At 41.6% G+C, this 18,250-nt stretch overlaps 1 protein-coding gene across 1 annotated transcript; it reads right to left on the bottom strand.

Annotated features, from left to right (window-relative positions):
• Positions 1-4,608: 4,608 nt before the first annotated feature.
• Positions 4,609-12,840, bottom strand: LOC111816378 (syncytin-1-like). Its single transcript, XM_023713473.1, is given in 2 exon segments — positions 4,609-6,596; positions 12,448-12,840. A coding segment is annotated over 1 exon segment (1,788 nt). The 5' UTR covers positions 6,594-6,596; positions 12,448-12,840; the 3' UTR covers positions 4,609-4,805.
• Positions 12,841-18,250: the final 5,410 nt, after the last annotated feature.

Here is an 18,250-nt window from a genome sequence, read left to right as displayed (position 1 = left end):
TAACTTTTGCAGCTTGTTGGAACTGACAGGGACTGGACCAGCAGAAGAGACTTTTTTTTTTTCTGATTTAGGCACAGGCTTGGGGGAGGGCCAGGAAGCCATGGACTCAGAACCCCTTTTTATGGTGCAGAGGGGGTCACTTGGTAAGGTGGGTGAGGGGGGTGGTGAGGAGCAGGCTCAGCCGGAAGAGCAGGATAGATGGGGTAGCAGTGGTGCGGGGAGCACCATGAGCATGTCCTCTGTGGCCTGCTGTCCCTGCCAGTTCAAGCACCCTGGCAGATCACAGAGGGAGGGGGTGTGCCCAGCTGGGCCCCTCAGCCTAGGGAAGAGTGTGCCCTCAACTGTTCCCAGATCATACAGGCTTTGTTCCAAAGTGAGAAACTTGGAGGAAGAAGAGGCGAAGGCTGCCTTTGTGATGAATGAGTGAGAGATTTGGGTTGGGGCAAACAAAAGGTGAAGAAGAAGACAAGGATGCAGCCGAGTGTGGAGGGGGAGCTCTGAGGGTTTGGGTATATGGAGCTTGCACTGTGATGTGCATGGCTGCCTGGGACCAGCATGGTCTGCTGGCTCCCACAGGCGTAGGTGTGGCTGAGAGAAAGTGGCAACAGAGAAGCAGAGGAAAAAGTAGTGGAGGCTTGGGAGTGAGGGGGAGATGGGATGCAAGTGGCCAGTTGAGGAGATTGACAGGGTTTGGAGAGGCATTGGGGTGGGAGATCAGGCAAGGGGGGTTTGGTGATGCAGAGTGGGCCAAAATTGTTTAGGTCGCTCCATATGCCTGAAAGAGGGAGGGGTGTGCCCTGTGAACAAGAAGGCATGTAAGGGATTTCTGACTGTTTGCCACTGTGGTGGAAAAAGATTTTTAAAAACCAGTTGTTCTGGGGGCCGGGGAGATGGCTCAGTAGAATAAGCACGTGCCTGGCAAGCACAAGGGTCTGAGTTCAATCCCTGGTTCTGAAAAACAAAGCAAAGCAAAGCAAAGCAAAACAAAACAAAACAAAACAACAACAAAACCCAGTTGTTCTGGCTTGGTGGTCTCCCAGAGACCTAGGGTGTTATGCTCAAGAGTATTGTAGTTTTTGGTCTGGGAAGGACTGTTTCTCATAGTGATTGAATTAAAGGTCAGCTAAAAGGCTGAAGCTGCGCACTGAAAAGAAACATTATCCCTTTATGGAGTGGGACAGAGACTGAGAAGTGTCCATTGGCCCCAGTTGATCATCACCCAGGGGACAGAGGGATATCCTTTTCAGGGCTTAGAGATACCCTGAGGGCTTAGAGTTATTCTGGGATGAGGGGAATCCTGCCATGGGCCCATGATTTTTGACTGAGAGACTGATTGAGCTGAGGCTGGAGCTCCTGGACTGAGAGGTGGCTCACTTGTGAGAACTGAGAATGGTTGGTGCTGGATGGAGGCTGGCAATGGCACAGGTGGGGATGAAGAAGAGGGAAATGGTGGCTCATTAGCTGGGGTTTTGATCTCATTACCTCAAAACTGAGGTAGCCCCCAGGAGCTATACACCCCAACTAATCCGAGTCATGGCACAGCAATGTAAGGTTTTTTCTTTGGTGCAAGTGAAAGACAGGAAAGAAATAAAGAGGCCTTTATTTTTGGCACAGGAGGGCTGCTTGAAGAGAAGCAGGGAACCCTCAGAAGAAGGAGACGGGAGTGGGGTTTTATTGGGTTGGACTATGGGTGGAGTTTACATGGGCAGGTGAAGCATCATGTAGGAGAGGGTTGGAGGGTCGCTGGCATGTGTGTGAAAAGGAGACAAAAAGCCTATTTTGGAGCCCAAAGAATATAAAAGTTGATCTGGGAGTGACACATTGTTTTGGGACCCAATGCCATGTTGGATCACCTGCCATAATTACGCTGGCAGGGTTCCATATGGCCAGAAATCCATCACAGATCACCAAGAAGTCCCTGCAGGAGGCAGCTCTGCCATGCAGAGGCGGGGAGCCAGGAGCTAAATTCCAGGTGAGGGCCATACCTGTGACAGAGTGGTGTACAGCCACCTGTACTCTGCTTCTCTCCACACAGGGGACAGAGGATTGGTAAGGCAGTTGGTCAGCATCCTGGGGTGCACTTCAGCCTGTGTCACACCTCACCTCCAGACTGGTCTCCATCAGCTCCTTGGCATACCCTGGCCATTTGTCATGGTATGCCAAAAGAGAACCCCGCTTTTGTCCATGACCTGATTTGGCTGACCTCCCAGAACATGACCAGGATTCCTTGCCTTCTGGTGCCCTGGGACAAAGACCGATGGAGCAGAGCCTGGATCCTGGGAGAGGCTGTGATAGAGAGCATGACTCAGCTGTGACCCTTTCTTTCCAGCCTCCAAGCAGCCACTGAGCAGCAGGTCCCTTCCACACACTCACAGGAAGCAGTGCTTCCTTCCTCAGCTCCAAACCGTGTAGCGCAGATTCCTTGAGCTCACTTACAAGGTGCGGAGTAACTGACTTCGTGAGTGAGGTCTTTACGCAGCAGCGCTGAGCTCGCAGTACGCGCTCGGTGGACTTCAGTGGCACTGTTACTTCTGTAAACAGGTTACATTACTTGGCTTTAGTTTCTAGTTCTCTAAGTTGTTAATTTCAAATTTAAATGCAAAGTAAGTCGTTCTAAAAATGATGAATAAAAAGGAAAAAGATATAATACAAAAAGTGGTTTCAAGATTTCTCAAATAACATTACATTTAGCTTTCATCTTTTTTTTTTTTTTTTCCGGAACCAGAGATTGAATTTAGGCCCTTGCTCTTGCCAGGGAAGTGCTTACTCTACTGAGCCATCTCCCCCGCCCCTTAGCTTTCGTCTTAACAGGTTTTGAAGCACAAATGCAAGGCTGGTGGCTGGCACTTCATGGGCTCTGATGACCAGCAGCACTCCCAAGAGAGAAAAGCCCTCCCCCATTTTAAACACAGCATTGTGCCTTCGGCTCTTTGCATATCTACACGTGAGGGTTAAGGGAAAGTAATTGCCTTTTTAACTTTTATTCTTTTTTATCAAAATTGAAGAAGGAAATGAATAGGGGCTGTAGAGGTGCAAGATAAGCTTCCACATCTTTTTTTTAAAATTTTTACTTTATTCAGGGTTTTGCCTAATATTTCAGCTCACGGCATTTAGAGATTGTATTTAACTTATCACTGAAGTTCTTTTGTCATGGAATTTTAATTTTTTTTCCTTTGAGTTATCTAGTTTTTGCTTATTTGGTGAGTTATATGAGCTCAAAAGAACTTTAAATCAATCTTACTTAACATACTCAAGTCAGTAAAAACAATTTAATATGCGCTACTTTTAAAATTTTGAAATGAAACTATTTTATAAGATATATTATGATAAATGTACACTATTTGTTATGAAATGATTAAATCAGACTATTTAACATAAACTATAGTTCAAACTTGAAAAAAAAGTCCAATCACAATGTAACCTCAGAAATAAACATTTTTGTTGCTGTGCAGGTAGTAGATTCTCTCAACCCAGAAAGAATTATAAGATAGACGTTCAGAAGAAGACTAAGAAAAGCATTTATTGTAGAGTAAGGGAAGAAAGCAGCACTTATTGAAAAGCAAAAACAAAGAGCTCCTAGGCAAATAAATACACCTGGGTCAGAGGACGCGAAGGGGAAGACCTGTAGGAGTCTTTGTTTAGGGGTTTTCATACACAAAAGTGACTACCACTCTGACAAATTGAGGTCAGCATTTGGGGCTACCAGCGGGAAAATCTGACACGGAGGTGGACCTGGAGGGCTTCAGCAGAATCTGTAGTAGGCGAGCTCTTTTTCTTTAATTAACTTTATTAATAAAGAAATAGCAATGAGACTGTTTCAAAACAGATTAGTAGGGCAGTTACAATTATTAATACATTGCATATTGTTGTCTTCATGGTAGTTATTCATAGTACAAAATGCAGACATATCTTGTCTAAACACTATTAGCACGAATCTTTTTCTCATTGAACTAAGAGAAAATAGCTGTATATTTATCCTATTTTGTATACACAGACATATATATCTATATATAGATGTATATATTATATATATTTTTTCACTACAAAATGGGCCTTCATTTATATCCCCCTTTTTTGTTTAGTTTTGTCAGACACTGACAAAAGATCTACAAACTGCTGTACAGGGTTTCAGGGTAAATCCTGAGGGGATTTGACTGACCTTGGCAGATACAAGTTACATTTTTGTTATATAAGTCTTGCTTTATCTTGGTCTTAACCATTCAGCAGAAAAGTATAAATGTCCCGCCTTGCAGGTGAGTCAACGGAGACCCTAGAGGGGGAGTAGGGATGAGAAGGGACAGGATACCCAAAGAATGGAGACAAATTCTGATCAAGTCTCGTTTATTCAGGGGAGGTGCTGGGTATATAAAGGGTGTAGGAATGAAGAAGTCTGGGCTCTTGACGTCAGCAGGTATCCAGGCAACAGAGGAAGGTCCCACCCCCTTGGCGTAGCAGGAAACTTAAGGCAAATAGGTGGGGTAAGAGGGAACAGAAGCTTACCTCAGTAGAAGAATAAAAACTTAAGAGTATGGCTGACACTATTATAAAATAGATACCAGTCACAGGTTTCCCACAGGTCCCCCTTTTTTCTTTAAAATTTTAAAGGCCATCATTCCTTGAGGGGACTGTGCCTGTCTTGGGTCAAGATGCTTTTACACGGGACTGAACTAGACCTTTTTCATCATAGGAAGGCAGGGCAGCAGAAGGCCCAGCTCCTGTCTTGGGCGGCGGCCGGTGATGCGTGTGAGCTTTTAGTTGTTTGTCTCTGGCTATCTAGTCCATTGCACCAAGGTGAGAAAGTCTCTTTACCCGGATTGGGCATCATCATAATGTACTCCTTCGAGGTCAGCACAACTTTCTCTGTTGGCCATCTCAAGCCTGTGGTAATGGACCTGTATGGGCTGCATCTTAATGGCATCCAGTTGTTGTTTAACGAAAGTCATTAGCCTATTGAAAAGACAGGGTCCTATTGATAAAAGTATTAATAGTCCAATCAAGGATCCCAATAGGGGGAGGAGATAGGGTAGTATTTCATTCCATGTGCCCCAAAAGGGGTTTTCAAATAGCTCTCTTCTCCTCTTACTAAGATCTTCTTGAAGTCTCCTTATTTTATCTCGAACAATACCGGACTTGTTTGCGTAGAAGCAGCAGCGTTTCTGCAAAGCCAAGCAGATCCCTCCCTGTTCTGCTGTTAAGAGATCTAAACCTCTTTTATTCTCTAGGACTACTTCTGTTAAAGAATTTATTTGATCTTGGATGTCTTGGATGGTACCGGATAATGTTTGTACATCATCAATCAGCTGATTAGATAATTTAGTATAAGAATGCACTGCTACCCCTAATTCTGCTGTACCTGTTCCCAGGGCCCCTGTAATTCTTAGTCCCACCAACAAAGGGATGAGCTGAACTGCCCTTTTAGTGCGGCCCGTGGCATAGTCAAAGCTGGGAATGGGCACGGGCTCTTCTCCAGATATGACATCTATGTCAGGCAACAAGGTAGCCATAACGCATAGCCCTGTCCAGTTGGCAGGTAAAAATGTGAAGGCTAAATTTCCTCTTCATATAAACACATGTCCCTTTTTTGGGCAGATAGGGCTACTGTAGTTAAATATTTGATTGCAGCTGGTGAAGGTAACAAATCCAACATCAATGGTAAAGCTATCATTATGGACGCTCCCCTGCACACAAGAAAAATTTTTGAACGCTACAGGTTGGACCCTAAGAGGGAGGCTAGCACTACAATTTGTGCTTTTGGAGCTTATGAGGTCTTGTGGGGTAAGATTAGAAGGGAGAGCTAGGGGCATTGGAGTGCCTAGGGTCATACACAGCCAACAGTCTTGGGCTAAGCTTGGGCTGGAAGCATTAAGGGCCTTGTGTGTGGCCTCTAGGATATTTGAAGTCTGAGTATCCAAGTCCACCCCTCGAGACTTGGGGAGTGCTGGGGGACGATAATTTATCTCAGGGAACATTTGTTCTATAATCTGTTCCATACGTTTTTGTACCTGTAGTTCTCTAATAGTGTCTTGGGGCCCACCGCCATCAGAAACATGTAACGGGGCAATTCTATTCCAGCAGACTGGGTATCCAGGGGTGCCTTCACATGAGGCCTGGGCATACTTGGATGACCCAAGGACTTGTGGAGTGGTGGACCAATCGCCCCCAAAGGTGCCAGAGGCAGTTTTCTGTAATATGGCAGTAAAGTAAGTTTTATTATCCTTACCCGTGCATTCTTGTACAGAATCATAACAAGAAGAATGCATTTCTGCTTTGTATGGGCATCCTGTAGGGCATGATCCTGGTTGGCCATTAATATTTGGTATTATATGGGGTTTGTTATAGCATTCCCAACCCTGGGAGTAGCCTCCTCCTATCCTGGATGTATACGTAAGGAAGGCTATTTTGTTGCCACAATCAGTGGACTGGGCGAATGTGGTAGGTTTGGTCTTACGGTTACCTCTACGACACTCACACGGAGGGCCAAACATGTTTTGTAGTAATTCATCTAGGTTTTTTGGAGCTTCTAGACCACCTCTTGAGAACCATGGCAGAATCAGCAATATTCCCAGTGGCAGGATCCAGGACTTTAATTTCATGATCTGAAAGAAAAAATAGGAGAATTTTCTCAGGTCACGCCTTCGTCCCTAGAGTCATCTGGGAGGTTGTCTGCTATGCCTCGGGTCTGGCCAATTTGTTTGACCAAATGTTCTGGTAGCCATCTTGCAAATTTCATTTCTTTAGAGTAGATACATACTGATCCCCAGCCCCCAATTTGGACCGGATCTGGGCCATGCCATGAATTTGTTAAGGGGTCTCTCCATAATACTGAGGCAAATTGCTTTTGTGTTTCTGTGTGCCAGAAACGAGTGGCTGCAGATTGTCCATTGCCATCCAAATTTAAAAAATTGAGGATGAATAAGGAATGAGACAAGATATTTTTGGGTGATCCCCTAGTGGGGTACCATTCCCCCTTTTTTATTTTGTCAATGGTGACTTTTAAGGAGAGATGTGCTCTTTCAACTATCCCCTGGCCTTGAGGATTATAAGGTATGCCTTTTATATGTTGAATATTGAGGCACCTGCAGAATTGGGTAAAGGCCGAACTAACATAGCCTGGGCCATTATCAGTTTTTAATTGTTGTGGACATCCTAGGACTGCCAAGGAAGCTAGCATATGATTGATTACATGTTTGGTGGCTTTGCCAGTTTGGAGGGAAGCGTAAATAAAACCACTAAAGGTATCCACAATTACATGTACGTATTTGAGATTGCTGAACTCAGAAAGGTGAATGATGTCCATTTGCCAAGTGCATTAGGTATTAGACCTCTAGAGTTGACCCTAAGATGTGGGACTGGAAGATGTGTGGCACAGGAAGAGCAATTTTTAACTATTTGTTTGGCTTGTTCTCTGGTAATTTTGTGCATAAATCAGAGGATTTGAGCATTAAGGTGATGTAACTCATGTGTGTTCTGTGCTAGGACAATTTTATCAACAGTGTCGTTGATACAAATGCCAAATAATATATGAAGAGAGGTCTGCGGCTGGGTGGCCAGATCAGTTTTTTTATTTCCCTTGGCCAGGGGTCCTGGGAGCCCAGAATGGGCATGTAAGTGTCCCAGGAAAAATGGATGAATTCTTTTGTTAATTAATTTTTGTAATTGTCTGAATAGCTCTCCGGCATTGGAGGCAGTTTTGATTTGGCCAGCTGTCTCTAAAAATGGAACCGAGTGTGCAATATATGCACTGTCTGTATAAATATTAAGGGGCTGAAAAGGAAATACAGAGAAAACTGCAATGACAGCTTGTAATTCTGTTAATTGGGTGGATAGATCATTTGTTGTGAAGGCTATTGTATTTTCTTGATATGTGTAGGCAGCTATACCTGTAGATGAACTGTCAGTAAATATTACCAAGGCATTGTCTAAGGGTTTAAACGCTGTGACGGCAGGAAAAACAAAATCACGTCTGTTAGCAAAGTCAATGAGTTTATCTGGGGGATAATGGTTGTCTAGGAGGCCCATGTAGGAGGCCAGAGCGATGGGCCAAAACTCAGTAGTTTGCATAAGCCAGCTGATTTGTTCTTTGTTATAAGGTTGTATGATTATATCTGGTTCCTTACCAAAGTAACATCTCCCTAGTTCTCTACGCAAGATTATAAGGTCGGATACAGCTTGATAATATGGCTGAATGACTTGTTGGGTGTGGCTGGTAAATGAACCCACATTAAGGGTGCAGTCTGCCAAAAGACAGCAGTGGGGGAGAGCACTGTTTTGAATATAATAAACTTTAGAGGCTTATCATAATCAATGAAGGTAACAGTTTGAGAATGAATGGCTTGTTCTACTATATGTATAGCCTGTCTCCCCTGCGGCATGAGCTCTCGGGGGGATGTGGGGTTAGCATCCCCATGTAGTATGTCATAAAGGGGTTTTAACTCACCCTTACTAAGCTTTAAATAAGGCATGAGCCAGTTTATATCCCCAAGGAGCTTTTGAAAATCATGTAAGGTTTTGAGTTTGTCTAGCCTTAATTGTAGCCTTTGTAAGGAGACCTGAGGTCTCTTCATCTGAAATCCCAAGTACGTATATGGATCTGCAAGCTGTACTTTACCAGGGGCTATTTCTAGGCCCTTGTCTTGTAGGGCAATACGTAGCTCATCATAACACCTCAAAACCTCAGAATCAATTTTTCCAGCCAGCAATATATCATCTATATAATGAATGATGTACATTTTTGGCCAGTGATCTCTTACTGACTATATGGCTGAGGCAATAAAGGACTGACACAAGGTGGGGCTGTTGGCCATGCCTTGTGGTAGGACATGCCATTGAAATCTTTTTATAGGTTCTCTAAAATTAACAGCAGGCAAACTGAAGGCAAAACGTTTTTGATCATCTGGATGCAAAGGAATAGTAAAAAAGCAATCTTTTAAATCTATAATAACCTTAAAGTAACCTAGGGGTATGGCAACAGGTGAAGAGAGGCCTGGCTGCAAGGCTCCCATTAAGACCATGGTCTTATTTATTGCTCTAAGGTCTTGCAGCAGTTGCCATTTGCCTGACCTTTTCTTAATGACAAAGATAGGGGTATTCCAGGGAGAGTTACTGAGGATGATCTGGTCAGCATCAAGCTGCTCCTGTATCAGCTGCTCTGCAGCCAATAATTTTTCAGAAGAGAGGGGCCATTGATTGACCCATACAGATTCTTTAGGGAGCCACGTGAACTTTTCTGCATGGGCCACAGGAGTATCAACAGCCCCTAGGTAAAATGGCCTAATCCTGCCCTGTTTGTATTGGGGGTGGCTCTTATAGGCTCCAATATCCCTGTATTATTTTTTCCTAAACCTTGACCTAGTAAATATCCACTTTTTAACATCTGGGCAGTGACAACAGTATTAGAGCTACCCATAATCAGTCCCAGTTGGGACAGCAGATTTCTGCCCCAAAGGTTTATGGGCAATCCTTCTATGACATAAGGCTGTATGGTGCCCTGGTTTCCCTCATGGTCCCTCCAATTTAAGAGTTTTTAACTTCTCTCAGGATTTTGGCTTTGACCTATTCCCTTTAAGTGGGTCATGGTAGCAACTAGAGGCCAAGCGGCAGACCAATCTTCCTTTTTAATGATGGTGACATCCGCATCTGTGTCTATTAACCCTGAGAATTCTTTGCCTTCTAGCCACAAAGACATGAGGGGTTTCTGAGCTGATATAACTTTTGTCCAATAAACGTCTGACAGTCCAAAGTCCCTATCACCCCTCTGTTTTGACACTATTTTATTAGAGGTAGAAATTAGAGGTAGAAGTGATAATTGGGCAAATCTCTGTCCAGTTTGAATGGTATTGATGTTTTTAGGGGAAGATGCCATAACTTTTATTTCTCCCTCAAAATTATTATCTCTGACTCCAGGGAAAACCTGTAGCCCATTAAGGGTTGAGCTACTGCGCCCCACTCTAAGGCCAAACATATCTTTGTGTAGTGGGCCAAAAACCCCAATGGGGAGGGCTTGTATCCCCATATCAGGAGTTAATACTGTGTGGGTGGCGGAACTGAGGTCCAATCCTGCGCTTCTGGTTGTGGCTCTGAGGAGCCCTGAAATGGATTGTTGTTTGGTGGAACAAAATTGACTGCCCCAAAGATTTGCTTGGGTTTGGGGGCCTGGGGCTGGGCCCTGTTCCGGTTTCCCTGCAGTGGAGGCAGATCATTGCCATCAACATCCTTTTTAGACCTACACTCATTAGCCTAGTGTTTTCTTCTTTTACACCTGGGATATAATCCTCGTGCCTGGGGTTTGGAGCTAGTTTTTGTGCTCTTTTTACAGTTCTTTGCATAATGGCCAGCCTCTCCATAGTTAAAACATTTGATTTTGTTTTATTGAGATAAAAATTGTTCAACTGTATGTCCCTGAAGAGCAGCAGCCATGGCAAGACCCTGTTTTTTTGTTTTTTTTTTTTAGTTTATTATTATTTTTTATTTATTTATTTTTTTATTTTTCAACAAATAATACACTGCATATATTCTTCTTAGTGGTTAATTGCTGTACAAGATGCGGACTTGTGATCCTATTTACAAACTCCATTAGAACAAATCATTCTATTCATTAACAGAATGCAACTATATATCTATCCCAACCACTTTGAATACACAGATACAAAATGGACATTCATCTGTATACCCCATTTTTTCTAAGTTCCGTTATTGAAAAGACCCTGTTGATAAGCAGACCCAGTGTCAGAACAGAGGCGTATATAGCCCGTCAAATTGGCCTTCTTTTTGCATGGTCTAATGGCAGCCTGGCAGGTAGCGTTAGCATTTTCAAAAGCCAATTGTTTAACAAAATCTGTACCTGCATCAGCAGTGCCAAAGATCCTCCCGGCTGCAGTAAGCAAGTGGTGGACAAATTCTGCAAAAGGCTCCTCCGGTCCTTGCCTAATGTTAGTGAGGGAGGAACTTACATCCCCTTTAGTGGGCAGTTTCCTCCATGCCTTAGCAGCAGCTGCTTGAATTTGAGCATAGAGACCTGTATTGTACCGCATTTGCGCATCCTTGATGGCATAATTGCTGCCTCCTGTTAACATATCAAAATTCCACCCGTTGCCAGCTTGTGCATTTCGATTGGCAGTATCTTTGCAATTTTCCATATACTCTGATTCCCATGGGAGATAATCCCCCCTCCCTCCCAGAGGGTGGCTCTGGCTAATGCCTGCCAGTCCTCAGGAGTAAGCCAACTGTTAGCCATGGTTTCTAAAATGGCTGTGCTGTATGGAGCCGTGGCTCCGTATTGGGCAACCGCCGCTTTTAGTTCCTTTAGTACTTTAAAATCGAAATTAGTGTAATGGTGCCAAATCTGTCCTTGAGCGCCTGTTGTTTCTGACACTGGAAATGCCTCTGCCTTATCTAGATCTATGGGTGGGTCTAACAGGAGGGAGCTTTTGGGGATAGCACCCCTCACGGTGGCCTTTGAACACAGGGGGCCTTTGCCCAGGTTGTACTTTCACTTGTGTGTTTTCCTGTTTTTAATCTTTCTAATTGGATTATGAAGTCTTGATGCTCTTTTTCTAATTTTATCTGTTCTTTGAGAAGTTCAATTTTACTTTTTAATTCTTTTCTGGGGTCAGAAGCCGAACACGACGAAGGAGGCGCGCTGGGATCAGAGCTATATGGCGGAGGGCGCTGAACCTCGGCGGCCCCTCTCGGTCACGATATCCAGCGGCTTCCTCCGCCAGTTCATCCCAATCAACTTCATTATAATCAGCTTCAACTTGAAGAGGCCTTGGCAACTCAGCATATTTTATAACCTTGGGTTTGGCTTCTTCCAAATCAAAGGGGTTAATTTTCTCCTCAGGCTGTAATTCTGAATCTGGCGGCTCTGGTTTCTTAGTTTCACTTTCAAGGCTTTGTTCCCTAAATGGGGGGCGGGCGCCCTTAGAGGGCTCTTTGTTCCCTTTTTGTTCCTCATTGTCCCCTTCGTCATGGCCATCAAAAGACGTAAGATCTTCCTCTCTATTTTTTCTGTCTGTTTGTTCTTGTTCCTTTTGTCCTTTAGGATGGGTTTTGCCTTTTTCTCCCTGTAGTATATTTTCACCTTTTTTTTCTTTTTTTCTTTTCTTTTTCTTTTTTCTTTTTTTTATCACATTAGCAACAACCGGGTCACAGTGTCTCCGGGATAAAATTTCATCTATTAAATTCCAGTAGGAGAAACCTGTGACTGGGACCTTTTCAGGTCCAAAAGTCTCATCATAATCCTTAAGGGCATCACCAACCCTTTTTCATCACCTCTGATCAATAGTTCCTTCGATAGGGAACCATGGGCAAACTTGTTTAATATATTCAAAATATTGACACAAATCTTTAATTTTAACCTTTACTGCTCGTGTCTTTAAAGCCTGCCTAAACTTTCAACAAATAATTTATGTTGGCTTAATGTCTGGCCCATAATCGCCGCTCACTTACCAAGGCCTGGAAAACGCAGCAGGTTCCCGCGTTGACCGATCCTCTATCTTAACTTTTGCGTGCTTTATGAATGGGAGTCCCTCACAAATCCCCCGTTCTTGAGCCACTTTGGGCACCACTTGTCCAGACCTGCGGGTGAGTCAACAGAGACCCTAGAGGGGGAGTGGGGATAAGAAGGGACAGGAGACACAAAGAATGGGGCCAAGACAAGTTCTGAGCAAGTCTCATTTATTCAGAGGAGGTGCTGGGTATATAAAGGGTGTCGGAATGAAGAAGTCTGGGCTCTTGACATCAGCAGGTATCCAGGCAACAGAGGAAGGTCCCACCCCCGTGGCATAGCGGGAGACTTAAGGCAAATAGGCGGGGTAAGAGGGAATAGAAGCTTTGCAGAAGAATAAAAACTTAAGAGGATGGCTGACACTACTATAAAATGGATACCAGTCACAGGTTTCCCACATATCAACACAGGTATAAAAAGTAAAGCCATATTGATATGCTGAGCTGTAAAAGGCTCAAGTCAACAACTTCTGACATTGCCAGTTCTGTAGATAACCCATTACTATTATCGACTACGGGACTATATTGGACTAATTGTAACTTTAAACAGTCAATCTAAGGAGATCTTTGTCTGGTGAGCCCCCAGGTATGCTGGCCGTGGTCATTTCAGGACTCTTTCTAACTTTCTTTGGCTCAGGTGCCCTGGCTGTCTGATCCACTTAGAGACCTCTCTTTGCCAAAATGCTTCCCACACCACCCTCTCCTCATGGGCCAGTGTTACCCCACAGGGGCCTGATCCTCCACAGAGGTTCCTGTTGGGAGCCCCTTGTTAGGTTAGGAAGATGACATCTAAGCCTTACAAAATAGGACCTTAGCCCAGCCATGCCAGCATGGTGGGCTCATGGTTCATGTTTCCCTGAGTCTCTTGTCACTTTGCTTCACTTTTCAAACTGTTATTTGGGTTTGGGGAGAAATCCAAAAGGCTAGTGACAGAAGTTTATTTTTATTAAAAAAAATTTTTTTTGTCATTTTCTTCTAAACATGTTGGTAAACCAAGGATAATGGATCTCAAATTTTATTATACATTTTAAGTTAACTGTTCTTATCATAGTCAAAACAAGAAGGTAATGAAAACCTCCTTTAACATTATTAGTCATGTTACATTCAAGGATTATGATGCATTATAGAAGAAATTATAATCTATATAATTATATGATTATAATTATATATTATAATCTATATCTATAGATATATATTATAGATATTATCTATATATCTATAGATAATATCTATAATTATTATCTATATAATTATTCTTTCCCTGAAGGATTGGGAATCACAAAATGTGATAGTATTTCATTACAGAAGTATGTACTGCACTATGAGGCATGCTCAGAGAGAGGTAAAGCTGAGAAATAAATTGTCTTCAAATGAATTACCCAAATATTTGATGTTTCTTTCAACCCAGAACTTTCATCTCAGTTTCTAATATCAATCAGAATCAACAGTGGAGTTGTGTCAATTTATTTGTGAGTGTCTTCAGCTTCCTAGTCCTTGACTATGGTGGGAAGCTATGTCTTTGTTACTTCACAACTTCTTTGGCCTGGAGTGGGTTGTTCTCTTGCGGTTAAACTGTGTATCTACCAAGTCATAAATTAGCTGCTTTTACTGAAATTATCTAAGACTAGAGACTTGTCTATATGTTAGATCACTACAATTTATTTATTTATCAAAGGAAAATTTCATTCAGTTCATCTTAAAATACACATGTATATAATTTACATATATGTATATAATCCATCTCTGGTGAGTAGCTTTCTGTTTCTGTGACAAAATACCTGGAAGAAATAATATAAAAGGGTTAATTTTTGACCTTTTGGAATGTTTAAGATCCAAACTCTTCTTTTTGTGTATGTATGTACATATGTACATACGTATGTATGTATCTACCTACCTACCTACCTACCTACCTACCTACCTAGCTAGCTATCTTTTATCTATCTATCTATCATTAGTTCATTTTCTTATCTGTTATAGAGCCCTTAGTATTTTTCTTGGAGTATATGTTTTTATTTTCTCTGTAAAATGAAGTTCATAACTTCTTTCATTTACTTTTCCTCCCTCTTAAAGCCCCCAAAGGGAGTGTCAGATCTTCACTGCACTTCTCTTGCCATTGCATCTCCTAAGGCCCTCTTTGAGGTTGCCAGGCCTGAGATGCACCCCATTCCTTCACATGTGACCAGGTGCACCACATTGGTGTAATCTAGGGAAAGAAAGGCATCTAGACAAAATAATAGCTCCTCTCTGGTCCTGTTTGGGGGCCTCTGTTTCCAGTCTTATGGAGAGGATCTCCAGAATCTAGCCTGTGATTCCCTGTTCTGCTTTCTACAAAGATCAAGTATATGTTCATGTCAAAAGAAAATTTTGCTCCTGTCTGATGGAGACCACTATGAAGTGACTCTGAGCGGGCTTTAGTATTTACCAACTGACTTTCCATGTTTATGTGTGAGTCTCTCAAGACCTAGGCCCCTTTCCTGGAGATGGAGGCAGACTCATACATAGTAAGTGAATCTCCATGAGTCATTGGTCCTGACTGACTGAAGCCTACAGTGGCCTGCGAAGCAAAGGGCAAGACAAGGCCACAGCTAAGAACACCTGGCTCCAACCTCAATTAACTAGATAAAGATTAGAGCTGCAGGCCTCTCACTCTTTGGTGGAGACCTTCCTGGAGATAAGGTAGTTCTCCTAAATTAACCTAACAGTCTTACTTGGAGAAGAGCTTGAGCTGACTCTCAAAGTCTTTGAATGGCAGGGCAGAGTCCCACCTTTCTTTAGTATTTCCTGCCTTGGTTTTGATAACTGAATAGATGTGGACCATCCAGAGAAGATCTTTGTTTTGGCCCTCAGAAAAATCTCAAATTCTGTTAGATGGTTTTGATCCTCCTGGAGCCTTTAAATCATACACTTGACTCATTTATTTAAGCCCTTACCATTCACTTGTTTGGGAGATTGTGGTTCTGATCAGTCTGTAATAACTAAGGGGTCATATTAACATGATACATGTATTTTATTAAAGAAAATTTCCAAAGTAATATAGCCACATGGTAGGTACACATTAAATATGAAAAATCACATAGGATTAAGTAATATTAATATTTTCTGCCCTAACTGCTTGCTAGTACCTGTAGCAATCTTTTAAGAATGATTTTATTTTTAAAAAATGATTTTGTTTTCCCCCTTTTCCCTATTTCTTCAATCAAAATAATGATTATATGTCCACTTATATATTTATTAACTTTATAAAAGATGGAATGTTAACTCGAAAACACTAGCATTACTGCTCTGTTCTCCATCAATGTGTAATGTATTATTTAAATTATAATATTAATTGCCTTTGTACTTGGAAAGATGCATTCTTTTTCTCCATGCTCTCAGCAAGCATTTCAACACTTTTCATGGAAAAAGAGAAGGTGAGCATCCCTGGCTATCCTTCTCATTTTATGAGGCTCATTTTTATTTTTTCATTATCAAGATCATTAACATATTATAAAAGACGTTTTGAATAAAACATCTAAGTAAGAAGTTTGTTGAATTTTGTAAATTTGGAAAGAAAAAGTTTTAGATATTGGTGAGGCAAAGGTGCCACACATTTCAGTCATGCGCACACATACACATGTACACACATGCGTGCAGGCACAAACACTCACACAATCTTCAACCCTAGGTAGGCATTTTTTATTAATATGCAGCTGAATAGAAACCCCTTCCATTGCAAATAACTTCTGATAAAACAACACAATACAGGTGAAAAACTATCTCCAATTGACAATTACAAATGCCATTACAAATCTGCTTTTCAGTTACCCTTAATTTGTTTTGTCTAAATTGTACTTAGATATGTAAAAGAGGAAAAAAAGTAAAAAAGATTTTGTAAAAAATGTTAACAAAACCCCAATTGTTTCTCTGAAATAATACCTGTAGAATATAACACATCCAACTTAAAGAAATGGCTTCAACAGGTAGCAATAAAAAAGAGTGACAACATAATCACACGGTTGGGTGTTGGCTTCCATGTTTATTATATATCACCAGGCCATTGTCTGACATGTTTAATGCATTTTATTTAAGCACATCATACTCACAGATCTCTTAATAAGACACATTCATATTTTCAGATGTTGACGCTTTTCTAAGGTTGGAAAAACGGATCTTTGCTACTAAAAGTGTGGGCCAAAAGTGGTTGGCTTGTGGGCCAACCCCAGCTGCAAACTAGTTAGGCAAGGAAGATTTTACCCCACCTCCCATATTTCTATCAAGATTTTCAGATGACTCATGAACTCATTACAATTTAGGAAATAAGGTTGTCTACTTGCTTAGTTCTACTGTTCTCCTTTCTCATGTGGACCTGGTGTCAGACACACATCTCCCTTGTCCAGGTGAGATTATGTTGAAGAAAACTAGTGTAAGGGCAGTCTGTACATCCCCCAAATATCAACCTTAAGGTGCATGGGCAGAAGACAATTCAGAACTTTCACTCTCACATTCAGAATCATTTCTTAAATACATCTGCTTCTGAACTCTAAACTCTATGCAGAGGATAACTGTACTTCTCTTAAAAACATTGTTCAGCATAAAATGCCTTTTACAGTCAATTACATCAGAAGAATGGCTGCTAAGGGAAAAACCAGGTGCTCCTGGGTCTTCAGCCTGCTCACCATTAGCTCAGGACAATACCATGAATGATTATTTCCCACTCCTGTAGGATGCTGTATCACCAAAGAATAGGCTCAAGGTTAAGAGTTAACCATCAGAATGTAAGGGTTGGGGATGTAGCTCAGTGGCACGGCAGGTCCAGAGTTCTTTTCCTAGTACCAAAACAAACATGACATACTTAGTACTGTCAAATATCTCCTGAAACAACAAAATCACTGCATTCAGAACTAAGCAATGTGTGACTTACACCCACTCTATGTTAAACTAGACTATTCCCATCTGCCATCCAGTTTGTGGAGAATTTTTATTGCTAAGTCAACAAGGAAATGGAAAGCAGCCTAGTGACACTTATCCAGATGATTATGAAGGTATTTAACCTCTTTGCTGACTTTGGATTAACATTAGAGACTGACTCTACATTCAGACCTCAAACCTCCCTCATAAACAGAGCTCTCATCACATATACTATATAATTTGCAATGTCAGACTGTGCTCCATAAACACATATATGCTAACCCAACATTTTAAAGTAATGTCTAAGAGGATGGAAATGTTAACAGTGCTGATTGATGGTTATACAATGTACACATGTATGGCATTATCACAGCATCCCATGAATGTTCTATTATAATAATAATTATTAAAAAGCCTCCAAAAATAAAGCTTATCTTCTCCAAGCCCCCAACTTCTTGTACCTTGAATTCATTATGGCCCATGATCTCTGGCTTCTTGAAGATGCAGGTGTATCTTCAGGTAATGAAAAACAGAACAACAGCCATTATATGAAATGACAATCTGACAATAAAACATCTTACAGAAAACCAAAATTTCTATTTTTGTTAAAGTTACTCCCTCATATGTTGTACTCAGGCATTGTTAAACAATTACAAATACAATATCTTTATGACTTATTCCCTGTAGGAAAACATTTAAGAAGAAACACATTGCTCTATTATCATGCATAAAATTTATGAAAGTAAAAAGTATTTTACTTTTGCTTTTGCACGACCTTATCTTAAAATTAGTTTCTAGGTAAAAATATATGATTTGTGTATATTACATGTATTCAAAGTATTCTGAATATTAAGAGCCT

The sequence above is a fragment of the Octodon degus genome, unplaced genomic scaffold, assembly GCF_000260255.1.
Source record: "Octodon degus isolate 3935 unplaced genomic scaffold, OctDeg1.0 scaffold00031, whole genome shotgun sequence".
NCBI classification, from domain to species: Eukaryota; Metazoa; Chordata; class Mammalia; order Rodentia; family Octodontidae; genus Octodon; species Octodon degus.
Note: the sequence above shows the minus strand (reverse complement) of the source record. Positions and strands in the feature narration are given on the sequence as shown.